Genomic DNA, 18,458 nt, shown 5'->3' on the forward strand with positions numbered 1-18,458 from the left:
CTCCTGTCGCTTGTCACTGATTGTCGGGCATGATGGTGTCACGCCCGACATTCAGTGAGAAGCGAGGAGGGAGGAGGATGCTGGGTCCCGATGCCGCCGGATTGGTAAGTTTTTTTTTTTGTTTGTTTTTTCCCCTCTTCCCCTGGGAGCCATGGCGCACAGTTTGGGAACCTAGGGTGTATGGTATACAGACATAGACAAAATAAATCATGCTCTTATCACATAGAACCACTATCACTAGAACACGGTAACGTCTCTATCACTAGAACGCAGTAGTGTCTCTATCACTAGAACACGGAGGTATCACTAGCACACGGTAGTGTCTCTGTCACTAGAACTTGGTAGTGTCTCTATCACTAGAACAAGGAGGTATCACTAGCACACGGTAGTGTCTCTGTCACTAGAGCACGAAGGTATCACTAGAACACGGTAGTGTCTCTGTCACGAGAAAACGGAGGTATCACTAGAACCACGGTAGTGTCTCTGTCACTAGAACACGGAGGTATCACTAGAACACGGTAGTGTCTCTGTCACTAGAAAACGGTAGTGTCTCTGTCACTAGAACACGAAGGTATCACTAGAACACGGTAGTGTCTCTGTCACTAGAACAGGGAGGTATCACTAGAACACGGTAGTGTCTCTGTCACTAGAACACGGAGGTATCACTAGAACATGGTAGTGTCTCTGTCACTAGAACGAGGTAGTGTCTCTGTCACTAGAACACGGTAGTGTCTCTGTCACTAGAACACGGAGGTATCACTAGAATACGGTAGTGTCTCTGTCACTAGAACGCGGTAGTGTCTCTGTCACTAGAACGAGGTAGTGTCTCTGTCACTAGAACACGGTAGTGTCTCTGGCACTAGAACACGGAGGTATCACTAGAACATGGTAATGTCTCTGTCACTAGAACACGGAGGTATCACTAGAACACGGTAGTGTCTCTGTCACTAGAACATGGTAGTGTCTCTGTCACTAGAACACGGAGGTATCACTAGAACACGGTAGTGTCTCTGTCACTAGAACGCGGTAGTGTCTCTGTCACTAGAACACGGTAGTGTCTCTGTCACTAGAACACGGAGGTATCACTAGAACATGGTAATGTCTCTGTCACTAGAATGCGGTAGTGTCTCTGTCTATAGAACGCGTTAGTGTCTATGTCACTAGAACATGGAGGTATCACTAGAACGCGGTAGTGTCTCTGTCACTAGAACGCGGTAGTGTCTCTGTCTATAGAACAGGGAGGTATCACTAGAACACGGTAGTGTCTGTGTCACTAGAACACGGAGGTATCACTAGAACACGGTAGTGTCTCTGTCACTAGAACAGGGAGGTATCACTAGAACACGGTAGTGTCTCTGTCACTAGAACGCGGAGGTATCACTAGAACATGGTAGTGTCTCTGTCACTAGAACACGGAGGTATCACTAGAACACGGTAGTGTCTCTGTCACTAGAACACGGAGGTATCACTAGAACATGGTAGTGTCTCTGTCACTAGAACACGGAGGTATCACTAGAACACGGTAGTGTCTCTGTCACTAGAACGCGGTAGTGTCTCTGTCACTAGAACGCGGTAGTGTCTCTGTCACTAGAACACGGAGGTATCACTAGAACATGGTAGTGTCTCTGTCACTAGAACACGGAGGTATCACTAGAACACGGTAGTGTCTCTGTCACTAGAACGCGGTAGTGTCTCTGTCACTAGAACGCGGTAGTGTCTCTGTCACTAGAACGCGGTAGTGTCTCTGTCACTAGAACACGGTAGTGTCTCTGTCACTAGAACACGGTAGTGTCTCTGTCACTAGAACATGGTAGTGTCTCTGTCACTAGAACACGGAGGTATCACTAGAACATGGTAGTGTCTCTGTCACTAGAACGCGGTAGTGTCTCTGTCACTAGAACACGGTAGTGTCTCTGTCACTAGAACGCGGTAGTGTCTCTGTCACTAGAACACGGTAGTGTCTCTGTCACTAGAACACGGTAGTGTCTCTGTCACTAGAACATGGTAGTGTCTCTGTCACTAGAACACGGAGGTATCACTAGAACACGGTAGTGTCTCTGTCACTAGAACGCGGTAGTGTCTCTGTCACTAGAACACGGTAGTGTCTCTGTCACTAGAACGCGGTAGTGTCTCTGTCACTAGAACGCGGTAGTGTCTCTGTCACTAGAACGCGGTCGTGTCTCTGTCACTAGAACGCGGTCGTGTCTCTGTCACTAGAACGCGGTCGTGTCTCTGTCACAAGAACGCGGTAGTGTCTCTGTCACTAGAACGTGGTAGTGTCTCTGTCACTAGAACATGGAGGTATCACTAGAACGCGGTAGTGTCTCTGTCACTAGAACGCGGTAGTGTCTCTGTCACTAGAACATGGAGGTATCACTAGAACGCGGTAGTGTCTCTGTCACTAGAACGCGGTCGTGTCTCTGTCACAAGAACGCGGTAGTGTCTCTGTCACAAGAACGCGGTAGTGTCTCTGTCACTAGAACGTGGTAGTGTCTCTGTCACTAGAACATGGAGATATCACTAGAACGCGGTAGTGTCTCTGTCACTAGAACGCGGTAGTGTCTCTGTCACTAGAACATGGAGATATCACTAGAACGCGGTAGTGTCTCTGTCACTAGAACGCGGTAGTGTCTCTGTCACTAGAACGCGGTAGTGGCTCTTTCACTAGAACGCGGTAGTGTCTCTGTCACTAGAACGCGGTCGTGTCTCTGTCACTAGAACGCGGTCGTGTCTCTGTCACAAGAACGCGGTAGTGTCTCTGTCACAAGAACGCGGTAGTGTCTCTGTCACAAGAACGCGGTAGTGTCTCTGTCACTAGAACGTGGTAGTGTCTCTGTCACTAGAACATGGAGATATCACTAGAACGCGGTAGTGTCTCTGTCACTAGAACGCGGTAGTGTCTCTGTCACTAGAACGCGGTAGAGTCTCTGTCACTAGAACATGGAGGTATCACTAGAATGCGGTAGTGTCTCTGTCACTAGAATGCGGTAGTGTCTCTGTCACTAGAACGCGGTAGTGTCTCTGTCACTAGAACATGGAGGTATCACTAGAACGCGGTAGTGTCTCTGTCACTAGAATGCGGTAGTGTCTCTGTCACTAGAATGCGGTAGTGTCTCTGTCACTAGAACGCGGTAGTGTCTCTGTCACTAGAACGCGGTAGTGTCTCTGTCACTAGAACGCGGTAGTGTCTCTGTCACTAGAACATGGAGGTATCACTAGAACGCGGTAGTGTCTCTGTCGCTAGAACGCGGTAGTGTCTCTGTCGCTAGAACACGGTAGTGTCTCTGTCACTAGAACGCGGTAGGGTCTCTGTCACTAGAACGCGGTAGTGTCTCTGTCACTAGAATGCGGTAGTGTCTCTGTCTATAGAACGCGTTAGTGTCTATGTCACTAGAACATGGAGGTATCACTAAAACGCGGTAGTGTCTCTGTCACTAGAACGCGGTAGTGTCTCTGTCACTAGAACGCGGTAGTGTCTCTGTCGCTAGAACGCGGTAGTGTCTCTGTCGCTAGAACGCGGTAGTGTCTCTGTCACTAGAACGCGGTAGTGTCTCTGTCACTAGAACGCGGTAGTGTCTCTGTCACTAGAACGCGGTAGTGTCTCTGTCACTAGAACGCGGTAGGGTCTCTGTCACTAGAACGCGGTAGTGTCTCTGTCACTAGAACGCGGTAGTGTCTCTGTCACTAGAACGCGGTAGTGTCTCTTTCACTAGAACGCGGTAGTGTCTCTTTCACTAGAACGCGGTAGAGTCTCTATCTATAGATCGCGGTAGAGTCTCTGTCACTAGAACATGGAGGTATCACTAGAACGCGGTAGTGTCTCTGTCACTAGAACGCGGTAGTGTCTCTGTCACTTGAACGCGGTAGTGTCTCTGTCACTTGAACGCGGTAGAGTCTCTGTCACTAGAACGCGGTAGTGTCTATGTCACCAGAACACGGTAGTGTCTCTGTCACTATAACAGGAAGGTATCACTAGAACACGGTAGTGTCTCTGTCACTAGATCGCGGTAGTGTCTCTGTCACTAGAACACGGTAGTGTCTCTGTCACTAGATCGCGGTAGTGTCTCTGTCACTAGAACACGGTAGTGTCTCTATCACTAGAACCACGGTAGTGTCTCTGTCACTAGAACGCGGTAGTGTCTCTATCAATAGAACACGGAGGTATCACTTGAACACGGAGGTATCACTAGAACACTGTAGTGTCTCTGTCTCTAGAACACGGTAGTGTCTCTGTCACTGGAAGACGGTAGTGTCTCTGTCACTAGAACACTGTAGTGTCTCTCTCACCAGAACACGGTAGTGTCTCTCTCACCAGAACACGGTAGTGTCTCTCTCACCAGAACACGGTAGTGTCTCTCTCACCAGAACACGGTAGTGTCTCTCTCACCAGAACACGGTAGTGTCTCTCTCACCAGAACACGGTAGTGTCTCTCTCACCAGAACACGGTAGTGTCTCTCTCACCAGAACACGGTAGTGTCTCTTTCACCAGAACACGGTAGTGTCTCCGTCACCAGAACACGGTAGTGTCTCTATCAATAGAACACGGTAGTGTCTCTGTCACTAGAACACGGAGGTATCACTTAAACACGGAGGTATCACTTGAACACGGAGGTATCACTTGAACACGGAGGTATCACTTGAACACGGAGGTATCACTTGAACACGGAGGTATCACTAGAACACGGAGGTATCACTAGAACACGGTAGTGTCTCTGTTACTAGAACACGGTAGTGTCTCTATCAATAGAACACAGGTATCACTAGAACACTGTAGTGTCTATGTCGCTAGAACACGGTAGTGTTTCTGTCGCTAGAACGCGGTAGTGTCTCTGTCGCTAGAGCGCGGTAGTGTCTGTCGCTAAAGCGCGGTAGTGTCTCTGTCGCTAGAACACGGTAGTGTCTCCATCACCAGAACACGGTAGTGTCTCCGTCACTAGAACACGGTAGTGTCTCCGTCACTAGAATACGGTAGTGTCTCTGTCACTAGAACACGGTAGTGTCTCTGTCACTAGAATACGGTAGTGTCTCTGTCACTAGAACACGGTAGTGTCTCCATCACCAGAACACGGTAGTGTCTCCATCACCAGAACACGGTAGTGTCTCCGTCACTAGAACACGGTAGTGTCTCCGTCACTAGAACACGGTAGTGTCTCTGTCACTTGAACGCGGTAGAGTCTCTGTCACTAGAACGCGGTAGTGTCTATGTCACTAGAACACAGAGGTATCACTAGAACGCGGTAGAGTCTCTGTCTATAGAACACGGTAGTGTCTATGTCACTAGAACACGGAGGTATCACTAGAACGCGGTAGTGTCTCTGTCTATAGAACACGGTAGTGTCTATGTCACTAGAACACGGAGGTATCACTAGAACGCGGTAGTGTCTCTGTCTATAGAACACGGTAGTGTCTATGTCACAAGAACGCGGTAGTGTCTCTGTCACTAGAACCACGGTAGTGTCTCTGTCACTAGAACACGGTAGTGTCTATGTCACTAGAACAGGGAGGTATCACTAGAACGCGGTAGTGTCTCTGTCTATAGAACACGGAGGTATCACTAGAACGCGGTAGTGTCTCTGTCTATAGAACACGGTAGTGTCTATGTCACTAGAACCACGGTAGTGTCTCTGTCACTAGAACACGGTAGTGTCTCTGTCACTAGAACACGGTAGTGTCTCTATCACCAGAACACGGTAGTGTCTCCGTCACCAGAACACGGTAGTGTCTCCGTCACCAGAACACGGTAGTGTCTCCGTCACCAGAACACGGTAGTGTCTCCGTCACCAGAACACGGTAGTGTCTCCGTCACCAGAACACGGTAGTGTCTCCGTCACCAGAACACGGTAGTGTCTCCGTCACCAGAACACGGTAGTGTCTCTGTCACTATAACAGGAAGGTATCACTAGAACACGGTAGTGTCTCTGTCACTAGATCGCGGTAGTGTCTCTGTCACTAGATCGCGGTAGTGTCTCTGTCACTAGAACACGGTAGTGTCTCTATCACTAGAACCACGGTAGTGTCTCTGTCACTAGAACGCGGTAGTGTCTCTATCAATAGAACACGGTAGTGTCTCTGTCACTAGAACACGGAGGTATCACTTGAACACGGAGGTATCACTAGAACACTGTAGTGTCTCTGTCTCTAGAACACGGTAGTGTCTCTGTCACTGGAAGACGGTAGTGTCTCTGTCACTAGAACACTGTAGTGTCTCTCTCACCAGAACACGGTAGTGTCTCTCTCACCAGAACACGGTAGTGTCTCTCTCACCAGAACACGGTAGTGTCTCTGTCACTATAACAGGAAGGTATCACTAGAACACGGTAGTGTCTCTGTCACTAGATCGCGGTAGTGTCTCTGTCACTAGATCGCGGTAGTGTCTCTGTCACTAGAACACGGTAGTGTCTCTATCACTAGAACCACGGTAGTGTCTCTGTCACTAGAACGCGGTAGTGTCTCTATCAATAGAACACGGTAGTGTCTCTGTCACTAGAACACGGAGGTATCACTTGAACACGGAGGTATCACTAGAACACTGTAGTGTCTCTGTCTCTAGAACACGGTAGTGTCTCTGTCACTGGAAGACGGTAGTGTCTCTGTCACTAGAACACTGTAGTGTCTCTCTCACCAGAACACGGTAGTGTCTCTCTCACCAGAACACGGTAGTGTCTCTCTCACCAGAACACGGTAGTGTCTCTCTCACCAGAACACGGTAGTGTCTCTCTCACCAGAACACGGTAGTGTCTCTTTCACCAGAACACGGTAGTGTCTCCGTCACCAGAACACGGTAGTGTCTCTATCAATAGAACACGGTAGTGTCTCTGTCACTAGAACACGGAGGTATCACTTGAACACGGAGGTATCACTTGAACACGGAGGTATCACTAGAACACGGAGGTATCACTAGAACACGGTAGTGTCTCTGTTACTAGAACACGGTAGTGTATCAATAGAACACAGGTATCACTAGAACACTGTAGTGTCTATGTCGCTAGAACACGGTAGTGTTTCTGTCGCTAGAACGCGGTAGTGTCTCTGTCGCTAGAGCGCGGTAGTGTCTGTCGCTAAAGCGCGGTAGTGTCTCTGTCGCTAGAACACGGTAGTGTCTCCATCACCAGAACACGGTAGTGTCTCCGTCACTAGAACACGGTAGTGTCTCTGTCACTAGAACCACGGTAGTGTCTCGATCACTAGAACCACGGTAGTGTCTCTGTCACTAGAACACGGTAGTGTCTCTGTCACTAGAACACGGTAGTGTCTCTGTCACTAGAACACGGTAGTGTCTCTGTCACTAGAACACGGAGGTATCACTAGAACACGGTAGTGTCTCTGTCACTAGAACACGGTAGTGTCTCTGTCACTAGAACACGGTAGTGTCTCTGTCACTAGAACACGGTAGTGTCTCTGTCACTAGAACACGGTAGTGTCTCTATCAATAGAACACAGGTATCACTAGAACACGGTAGTGTCTCTGTCGCTAGAACGCGGTAGTGTCTCTGTCGCTAGAGCGCGGTAGTGTCTGTCGCTAGAGCGCGGTAGTGTCTCTGTCGCTAGAACGCGGTAGTGTCTCTGTCGCTAGAACGCGGTAGTGTCTCTGTCGCTAGAGCGCGGTAGTGTCTCTGTCGCTAGAACGCGGTAGTGTCTCTGTCGCTAGAACGCGGTAGTGTCTCTGTCGCTAGAACGCGGTAGTGTCTGTCGCTAGAGCGCGGTAGTGTCTCTGTCGCTAGAACGCGGTAGTGTCTCTGTCGCTAGAACGCGGTAGTGTCTCTGTCGCTAGAGCGCGGTAGTGTCTCTGTCGCTAGAACGCGGTAGTGTCTCTATAACTTGAAAGTGGTAGTGTCTCTGGCACTAGAGCGCGGAGGTGTCACTAGAACACGGTAATGTCTCTGTTACTATAACACGGAGGTGTCACTAGAACGCGGTAGTGTCTCTATAACTTGAAAGCAGCAGTGTCTCTGTCACTAGAGCGCGATAGCGTCTTTATCACTAGATCACGGATATATCTCCATAAGTTGCGGCTTTTCTTCGATCACCAGGTCCGCACATGATTAAAGCACTGGACAGAAGGAATCCTAGATCTAGGTAGGTAGCATTCATTATACACTGCCAGCTGGGAATTTCCAAGTGACCTGTAGGAACGCTTTAGTGATCATCACCATTTATTTATATATAGCGCCACTAATTCCGCAGCGCTGTACAGAGAACTCACTCACCACTCACATCAGTCCCTGCCCCATTGGACTTACAATCTAAATACCCTAACACACACACACACACACACACACACACACACACACACACAAGGAAACCCACGCAAACACGGGGAGAACATACAAACTCCTCACAGATAAGGACATGGTCGGGAATCCACACAGATAAGGACATGGTCGGGAATTGAACTCATGACCCTAGTGCTGTTAGGCAGAAGTGCTAACCACTAAGCTGGGGGGGTCAGCGTTTGGTGATTTAACTAAGATGAAATGAGCATTGACAGGATCTCCTCTGTCTCCGCATTGACTACAGACTTTCTCTTTATTTTTCAGTCCACCTAGTTGACATTTGGAATATGATAGAAGCCTTCCGTGACAATGGCCTTAACACACTGGATAACAACACTGAAATCAATGTGTCTCGGCTAGAAACCATTATATCCTCCATTTATTACCAGCTAAACAAACGCCTTCCATCCACCCACCAGATCAGCGTGGACCAGTCCATCAGCCTTCTGCTTAATTTCATGATTGCCGCATACGACAGGTGAGTGCTGAGCGGGTAAGACCTCGCTCTCTTTCTCTCACTGTCCTCTCTCTCTTACTCTCCCTCTCTTTCTCTCTCCCTCTGTCTCTCTATCTCCCTATATCACTGTCTCTCTATCTCCCTCTCTCTCTCTCAGTGACTGTCACACTGTCCCTCTCTTTCACTCACTATCCTCTCTCTCTTACTCTCCCTCTCTTTCTCTCTCCCTCTGTCTCTCTATCTCCCTCTCTCTCAGTGACTGTCACACTCTCCCTCTCTTTCTCTCTCCCTCTGTCTCTCTATCTCCCTCTATCACTGTCTCTCTATCTCCCTCTCTCTCTCGCAGCGACTGTCACACTCTCCCTCTCTTTCTCTCTCCCTCTGTCTCTCTATCTCCCTCTATCACTGTCTCTCTATCTCCCCCTCTCTCTCTCTCCCTCTGTCTCTCTATCTCCCTCTCTCTCTTTCAGTGACTGTCACACTCTCCCTCTCTTTCTCTCTCCCTCTGTCTCTCTATCTCCCTCTATCACTGTCTCTCTATCTCCCTCTCTCTCTCGCAGCGACTGTCACACTCTCCCTCTCTTTCTCTCTCCCTCTGTCTCTCTATCTCCCTCTATCACTGTCTCTCTATCTCCCTCTCTCTCTCGCAGTGACTGTCACACTCTCCCTCTCTTTCTCTCTCCCTCTGTCTCTCTATCTCCCTCTATCACTGTCTCTCTATCTCCCCCTCTCTCTCTCTCCCTCTGTCTCTCTATCTCCCTCTCTCTCTTTCAGTGACTGTCACACTCTCCCTCTCTTTCTCTCTCCCTCTGTCTCTCTATCTCCCTCTCTCTCTCTCAGTGACTGTCACACTCTCCCTCTCTTTCTCTCTCCCTCTGTCTCTCTATCTCCCTCTCTCTCTCGCAGTGACTGTCACACTCTCCCTCTCCTGGCAGTCACTGACTGTCTGCTTGCCGTCACAGACATAATCCTTCATCTGTAACCATGTCCACTACAACATGCACCAGAAGTAATATTACACTTTCTTTATTAGAGTGACCAACAAGTATCTTTAATTGTTGATGGGTAAGAAGTGTCCCCTCTTCCTGTAAGAGGGTGATTACATTTCATGTGTGCCGGGCTTGTGATCCTCCCGAGTGTCTGATCCTAGGGTGATCCCAGAGAGTGACCTGTACCTGGAATCCACCAGCTGTGTTATATGGTCAGCTAGGGGGGGGTATGGTCTACAGCCTAAATGTATTGTAATAAGCCTCTTTGTCTGGGAAATACCATTTATACACCAGCCATTCAGGTGTTTCCTCATCCTGAAGTCTGTTCTCTTCTGGTCTGGCTTATTTACTCTAATTACATATATATATTAATACTCCGACCAGACATCCGTCAAGCTAGATGTATCTGCTGATACTACCCATAATCTCGTTTTCCTGGCTGATCGTGTTCTGCTCTGTGTGTTGCAGTGAGGGCCACGGGAAGCTGACCGTCTTCTCAGTGAAAGCCATCTTAGCCACCATGTCTGGTGGGAAGATCCTGGACAAGTTGAGATGTAAGTTTGCACATAATATAAGGGAGGGCTGGGAGCCTCCTCTTTGTAGACAGTGTGGGATTGGTGGGATGCTGGTCACAGTACATATAGCGCCCTCTGCTGGAGGAATGTGCAAGTACACAGCCTGTTTTCAGTCACTTGTTGTGTGCTTAGTTTAGGGACAGTTCTGTGTGTATATGTACAATAAACTAGAGACATACAGCGTTTATCACAGGTCAGATCCATGGAGGAAATGGCTATATGCGTTCCTTTGTTTATACATTGTATTCTCTGGTATTTAATCCTTTGTATATCTATATTTGCACAATACAGCCCGAGTTTAGTTTATTAGTAGCGTACACCAGGCTCTGGAAACCTGTGGTGTTGTGGAATTACAAGGCCAAGCAAGCTCTGCCAGCCTCTTGTTTCCGTGTCGTCATGCTCTTAATTGTCATGATGCCAGATAGTGTCCGGTTTAGCGATACAACCAGAACAGGTCTGGGCTCTCTAACATATAGTCACCATCATTGTGTATCTGTGAGGTGCCACAAATCACACCGTCATCATGCAGATCACACAAAACTAATTTACCATAGTTACAAATCACACAAGTACAAATTAAAAATGGAAACATATAAATCACACATATACATATTAAGTACATTCCGGGTAGAAAAAGAGGAGCAGATATGAGACAGAGGGTCTGTTACTGAGAGCTTACAGTCTAGGGGACGGCAGGCCACTGGCTGCTAGGGCATGCTGTGACTTATAGTTCCACAGAGCTCCAGTTGCTTACCTGTGCTTTACACTATGTGCATTGCCAGGAGAGGTTTCTCTTAAATCATCATTATCTCTTAATTGGTATTTTATCTTCCATTAGACTCCAGAACATTTTCAGTCGGCTAGTGCCCCCTGCTGGAGAAACTGTGGTCAGGTTGGTGTGTAGAGATGGATTTACTACTTACTAACATCACTCTGCCACCAAGACATAACTATCCAGCACGGTGTGTATCTGTCACTGGCCGCTAACCACGTAACACACATCTGGCGAGATTGTGGGCGAGTGCACTAAATCCAAACCTAACAACCTCGTCCTCTGTCCTAGCGGCCGCTGAGCCAGGCCTACACCTGCCCGGTAATGTGGTGTGCACAGGACACAATTGTTCCCCCACAAATCTCAGCCTTTCTTGGTAAAACATTCCTGCTCCGATATTTGGGAGATTTCCCAGTGGCACTTTATAGAGTACGTGTATTTAAGGTTTAATGTGTCCCCCCTCCCTTCTGACAACTTTAATTTATTTGTGTGTTCGTACCCTCCTACAACGTTTACATTGATTTAACTTGCTTTTTTCTGTATTTTTGACTAAAAGGGGGGTTACGTGGAGACAACACGTGTAATAATGTTGTGTATGTTATAGACTGTGTCAGACGCAGGTGATGTGCGCAGCTAAACCTGTTCCCGTCACACCAGCGCTGCGTGCAGGCGGACGGATGCAGCTCCACGTCTGTGTCACCAGATCCCATGTCCTCACACGTCCCCCTGCTCGTCCGGCTGTGGATATGTAACCGCTCAGTGTCCTGTCCCCTCTGTAGTGTTCATACTCCCAATGCTGATGTCAGATGATGATGAAGACTATTACAGGACCACCAGACAGGGCTGCGTCCTGTAACATCATCATTTACAGCCGGAGGTAACGGTCGGTGCGTTTCATCACTTCACTTTCTGTTCCCTAAATTGCTGGCAGACAAGTTTGTGACTTGTAGAACAGCTGGAGAGTCACCTTCTGCTGCCCCCTGTACACCCTGTGCCGCTCACTCCCTACAGAGAGCACTGAGTGTGGCCCTAGCTGGTCACTCATCCGTCTCCTCCAGCACGAGCAGCCAGTAAGTCACCGTGTGAGAGGTACAAACCCTGCGCTAGTCCCAATGCAGCGTCCACGCTCTTACGGGGGTGAGATGCTCAGTGCGGGCCCCTGTAGATGTAGTGACTGAGGGTATATAGAGCGTGGAGAGTCTCTGTCCTTCGTGTCATGTACATATAATCTGTGCACGGGATGGGAGGACCGGACACGTCGGAGGGACAGGTGGGGCCTATAGGCACACAGCGGTATTCTGTATACAGCACGTACTGACCCCGAGTCTGTGTGTAATCGGGATCATTAACATATTACACATGACTATGATCATACATGAGACTGAAGCGAGGTTGTATGTGCGTGGTGTCACCCCTGTAACCCCCGCTCTTCTCTTCCTCTACCAGATATCTTCTCCCAAGTGTCGGACTCCAGCGGCTGCATGGTCTTCGCTAAGTTCGACCAGTTCCTGAGGGAAGTGTTGAAGCTGCCGACGACGGTGTTTGAGGGCCCCTCGTTTGGGTACACTGAGCACTCTGTGCGATCGTGCTTCACACCGCAGGTAGGGCGGAGATTATAGTGTTATAAACTATCAGTGTGATCCCTGTATGTATGGGATAATGCTCCACCTGCTGAGATATATCCGGGTGTTACAAGTCTCCGGTCACACGGGAGCACCAGGCAGACTGGTGTTGCAGGCCGGGTGCAGTATCATTTGTGGGTGCGAAAGTCTGGTATGTAATTGGTGGGGAACCCGGGCTGGGGTGTAATACATTGTGTGACACGGGCTGACGTGTAATACATTATTGTGTGACACGGGCTGGCGTGTAATACATTATTGTGTGACACGGGCTGACGTGTAATACATTACTGTGTGACACGGGCTGGCTTGTAATACGTTTTCGGGTGGCACAGACTGGCGTGTAATGCTTTCATGTGGGGGCCCAGGCTAGCTTAGAATTCATCTACATCATCAGTTATTTATATAGTGCCACTAAATCCGCAGCGCTGTACAGAGAACTCACTCGCATCAGTCCCTGCCCCATTGGAGCTTACAGTCTAAATCCCCTAACATAGACACACAGATCGAAAGAGGCTAAGGTCAATTTTAAATAGCAGCCAATTAACCTACCAGTATGTTTTTGGAGTGTGGGAGGAAACCGGAGCACCCGGAGGAAACCCACGCAAACACGGGGAGAACATACAAACTCCTCACAGATAAGGCCGTGGTCAGGAATCAAACTCATGACCCCAGTGCTGTGAGGCAGAAGTGCTAACCACTGAGCCACCGTGCTGCCCACAGCTGGTGTTGGGACAAAGCCCAGTGTAATCAGGTTACAGGCCATGGTAGTGACAGTGTTGTATAGTGAGCAGTCGGGTACGTTCTGTACAGTGTGGGAACCGGACAGACAAGTCACATGACACGGGGGGTGTGAGGAGTTTAGTACCCTATAGACATTGATCAGCAATCATTGGGCACTTCATGTCCCCATTTCTGGGTATATTACCCGTAAGATTGTTAGTGCCACTGGGATGTGAATGGTTATATAGAATCTATATTAATGTGATAATGAATAAATAATACAATATCTGAGTGTAACAAAGTGAATAAAATAAAACGGTGCTGCAGAGCCGCTTGATATGAGGGTCCAAGGTTTCACATGTACAGTGGATCTAAAAAGTCTACACACCCTGAAATGCAGATGTCATGAGACCCTTCTCCGCCTTACGGTCACCTTGTAACCAACACAATTCAGATGAAAAACAAATAGACGTTAGGAGAAAGAAGTGGACATAAAAATTCTACAATATGCTGGTTGCATAAGTGATCACACCTTTATTGTAGCTGTGTTCAGAGTTAACTACTCACATTCAAAATCATGTTAAAGGGAATTATCATCCACCTTCCGCAAGGACAGTGATCAGCTGTTCCTGTAGGATCCCCCGGCAGTGTGTTACTGGGACAGTCATCAGCTGTTCCTGTAGGATCTACCGGCAGTGTTACTGGGACAGTGATCAGCTGTTCCTGTAGGATCTCCCTGCAGTGTGTTACTGGGACAGTGATCAGCTGTTCCTGTAGGATCTCCCAGCAGTGTGTTACTGGGACAGTGATCAGCTGTTCCTGTAGGATCTCCCTGCAGTGTGTTACTGGGACAGTGATCAGCTGTTCCTGTAGGATCTCCCTGCAGTGTGTTACTGGGACAGTGATCAGCTGTTCCTGTAGGATCCCCCGGCAGTGTTACTGGGACAGTGATCAGCTGTTCCTGTAGGATCTCCCTGCAGTGTGTTACTGGGACAGTGATCAGCTGTTCCTGTAGGATCTCCCTGCAGTGTGTTACTGGGACAGTGATCAGCTGTTCCTGTAGGATCTCCCTGCAGTGTGTTACTGGGACAGTGATCAGCTGTTCCTGTAGGATCCCCCGGCAGTGTTACTGGGACAGTGATCAGCTGTTCCTGTAGGATCTCCCTGCAGTGTGTTACTGGGACAGTGATCAGCTGTTCCTGTAGGATCTCCCTGCAGTGTGTTACTGGGACAGTGATCAGCTGTTACTGTAGAATCTCCCGGCAGTGTTACTGGGACAGTGATCTGCTGTTCCTGTAGGATCTCCCAGCAGTGTTACTGGGACAGTGATCAGCTCTTCCTGTAGGATCCCCCGGCAGTGTGTTACTGGGACAGTGATCAGCTGTTCCTGTAGGATCCCCCGGCAGTGTTACTGGGACAGTGATCAGCTGTTCCTGTAGGATCTCCCTGCAGTGTGTTACTGGGACAGTGATCAGCTGTTCCTGTAGGATCCCCCGGCAGTGTTACTGGGACAGTGATCAGCTGTTCCTGTAGGATCCCCCGGCAGTGTTACTGGGACAGTGATCAGCTGTTCCTGTAGGATCTCCCAGCAGTGTTACTGGGACAGTGATCAGCTGTTCCTGTAGGATCTCCCTGCAGTGTGTTACTGGGACAGTGATCAGCTGTTCCTGTAGGATCCCCCGGCAGTGTTACTGGGACAGTGATCAGCTGTTCCTGTAGGATCCCCCGGCAGTGTTACTGGGACAGTGATCAGCTGTTCCTGTAGGATCTCCCTGCAGTGTGTTACTAGGACAGTGATCAGCTGTTCCTGTAGGATCTCCCTGCAGTGTGTTACTAGGACAGTGATCAGCTGTTCCTGTAGGATCTCCCTGCAGTGTTACTAGGACAGTGATCAGCTGTTCCTGTAGGATCCCCCTGCAGTGTGTTACTGGGACAGTGATCAGCTGTTCCTGTAGGATCCCCCAGCAGTGTTACTGGGACAGTGATCAGCTGTTCCTGTAGGATCTCCCAGCAGTGTGTTACTGGGACAGTGATCAGCTGTTCCTGTAGGATCTCCCTGCAGTGTGTTACTAGGACAGTGATCAGCTGTTCCTGTAGGATCTCCCTGCAGTGTGTTACTAGGACAGTGATCAGCTGTTCCTGTAGGATCTCCCTGCAGTGTTACTAGGACAGTGATCAGCTGTTCCTGTAGGATCTCCATGCAGTGTGTTACTGGGACAGTGATCAGCTCTTCCTGTAGGATCTCCCTGCAGTGTTACTAGGACAGTGATCAGCTGTTCCTGTAGGATCTCCATGCAGTGTGTTACTGGGACAGTGATCAGCTCTTCCTGTAGGATCCCCCGGCAGTGTGTTACTGGGACAGTGATCAGCTGTTCCTGTAGGATCTCCCAGCAGTGTGTTACTGGGACAGTGATCAGCTCTTCCTGTAGGATCCCCCGGCAGTGTGTTACTGGGACAGTGATCAGCTGTTCCTGTAGGATCTCCCTGCAGTGTGTTACTGGGACAGTGATCAGCTCTTCCTGTAGGATCCCCCAGCAGTGTTACTGGGACAGTGATCAGCTGTTCCTGTAGGATCTCCCGGCAGTGTTACTGGGACAGTGATCAGCTGTTCCTGTAGGATCTCCCTGCAGTGTGTTACTGGGACAGTGATCAGCTCTTCCTGTAGGATCCCCCGGCAGTGTGTTACTGGGACAGTGATCAGCTGTTCCTGTAGGATCTCCCTGCAGTGTGTTACTGGGACAGTGATCAGCTCTTCCTGTAGGATCCCCCGGCTGTGTTACTGGGACAGTGATCAGCTGTTCCTGTAGGATCCCCCGGCTGTGTTACTGGGACAGTGATCAGCTGTTCCTGTAGGATCTCCCTGCAGTGTGTTACTGGGACAGTGATCAGCTGTTCCTGTAGGATCTCCCGGCAGTGTGTTACTGGGACAGTGATCAGCTGTTCCTGTAGGATCCCCCGGCAGTGTTACTGGGACAGTGATCAGCTGTTCCTGTAGGATCTCCCTGCAGTGTGTTACTGAGACAGTGATCAGCTGTTCCTGTAGGATCTCCCAGCAGTGTTACTGGGACAGTGATCAGCTGTTCCTGTAGGATCCCCCGGCAGTGTTACTGGGACAGTGATCAGCTGTTCCTGTAGGATCTCCCTGCAGTGTGTTACTGGGACAGTGATCAGCTGTTCCTGTAGGAGCTCCCTGCAGTGTTACTGGGACAGTGATCAGCTGTTCCTGTAGGATCCCCCTGCAGTGTGTTACTGGGACAGTGATCAGCTGTTCCTGTAGGATCCCCCAGCAGTGTTACTGGGACAGTGATCAGCTGTTCCTGTAGGATCTCCCAGCAGTGTGTTACTGGGACAGTGATCAGCTGTTCCTGTAGGAGCTCCCGGCAGTGTTACAGGGACAGTGATCAGCTGTTCCTGTAGGATCTCCCTGCAGTGTGTTACTGGGACAGTGATCAGCTGTTCCTGTAGGATCTCCCTGCAGTGTGTTACTGGGACAGTGATCAGCTGTTCCTGTAGGATCTCCCTGCAGTGTGTTACTGGGACAGTGATCAGCTGTTCCTGTAGGATCTCCCTGCAGTGTTACTGGGACAGTGATCAGCTGTTCCTGTAGGATCTCCCTGCAGTGTGTTACTGGGACAGTGATCAGCTGTTCCTGTAGGAGCTCCCGGCAGTGTTACTGGGACAGTGATCAGCTGTTCCTGTAGGATCTCCCTGCAGTGTGTTACTGGGACAGGGATCAGCTGTTCCTGTAGGATCTCCCTGCAGTGTGTTACTGGGACAGTGATCAGCTGTTCCTGTAGGATCTCCCTGCAGTGTTACTGGGACAGTGATCAGCTGTTCCTGTAGGATCCCCCTGCAGTGTGTTACTGGGACAGTGATCAGCTGTTCCTGTAGGATCCCCCAGCAGTGTTACTGGGACAGTGATCAGCTGTTCCTGTAGGATCCCCCAGCAGTGTTACTGGGACAGTGATCAGCTGTTCCTGTAGGATCCCCCGGCAGTGTTACTGGGACAGCCGTGGTCCTCAGGGAGCGATCAGAACATCTACTGGATCTCATGGTTGGAAGGTACCAATCAGGAGAGGGGTATAAATCAGTGTGTCACAGAAGGGACATGGCAAGATCAGGACGTCCCTCTGATTATGATGACAGGACGGGTAGAACACTGATCAGGGCAGTCACTGCCTCCGCCTGACTATAGTCTCCCATGTCTGAGCTGTGGGTTAGGGTGGCAGGGCGGAAGCCATCGCTCACAGAACGTCCAATCCTGTCTACAGATTGAAGAAATATACATTCAGTCACCCCAGGCTTTACATCACAGACCCCTGCAACGTCAGTAAGGGTGTGCAGACCCTTTATATCCACTGTCACTGTATATTAGGGAGACCCTTTGATGTGAGTGGAGGTTTGTTCATATATCCCCTGCATACTGACTCTGTCAGCCTGTGATAACAGCGTACATGCGGCTGCACTGCAGCTTATAGTGTTGGTATAACAGGAGATTTGACGTGGGCCTTCCCTGTACTACTAAAGTAAACGTGGATGTGCTGGGTGGCTCCTGCTCTCTGAGCAGCGTGCTTACATTGTGTGATCGGGAGGGCAGAAGCTGAACCTATCGGTTCCGGCCTATGTCACGAACCTGTGGATTGTTAACGGACAACCAAGGTCCATTAATGGCGACTTACACAAGATAGAGCAGCCAACTTTAAAGATTTATGCAAATCAAATGTCCACTAAAGTAACAGCAATGATCTCCATTGGTAAAAAGTGTATAGAAACCACAAATCTCCAGCTGATCCAATCACAGATCTATGACCATGATAACAGACCGGTACAATGGAGTGTATCTGTCACCCATTAATATAGCTCACCATGGACATCCCTCACATTGCATCGGGTAAAGTCTGTGACTCCGAACCCCACAAGGTACTCCGTCAGTACCCGTCCCTATAAGTACCATTAACAGCCACAGTGTTGTATCAATGCTTATAAGACTCTCACAAAATCTAATCTATACAATTAGAAAACCAATCTGGTAGGCCTCCACACGGAGAG

The 18,458-nt window shown here is 49.3% G+C and overlaps 1 protein-coding gene across 6 annotated transcripts in view; it reads left to right on the forward strand.

Moving 5' to 3' along the window:
* DTNB (dystrobrevin beta) overlaps positions 1-18,458 on the forward strand; it is a 145,820-nt gene that overhangs the window by 36,044 nt on the left and 91,318 nt on the right. For all 6 annotated transcript variants that reach the window (XR_012689508.1, XR_012689507.1, XM_075201085.1 and 3 more), the window contains exons 4-6: positions 8,539-8,752; positions 10,189-10,274; positions 12,514-12,668. Coding sequence is in view for 4 of the 6 variants with exons in the window: in XM_075201085.1 (XP_075057186.1) it covers positions 8,539-8,752; positions 10,189-10,274; positions 12,514-12,668 (455 nt within the window). In the remaining 2 variants the exon portion in view is untranslated. The remainder of the gene's footprint in view (positions 1-8,538; positions 8,753-10,188; positions 10,275-12,513; positions 12,669-18,458) is intronic.

Source organism: Mixophyes fleayi, chromosome 3, assembly GCF_038048845.1.
Source record: "Mixophyes fleayi isolate aMixFle1 chromosome 3, aMixFle1.hap1, whole genome shotgun sequence".
NCBI lineage: Eukaryota > Metazoa > Chordata > Amphibia > Anura > Limnodynastidae > Mixophyes > Mixophyes fleayi.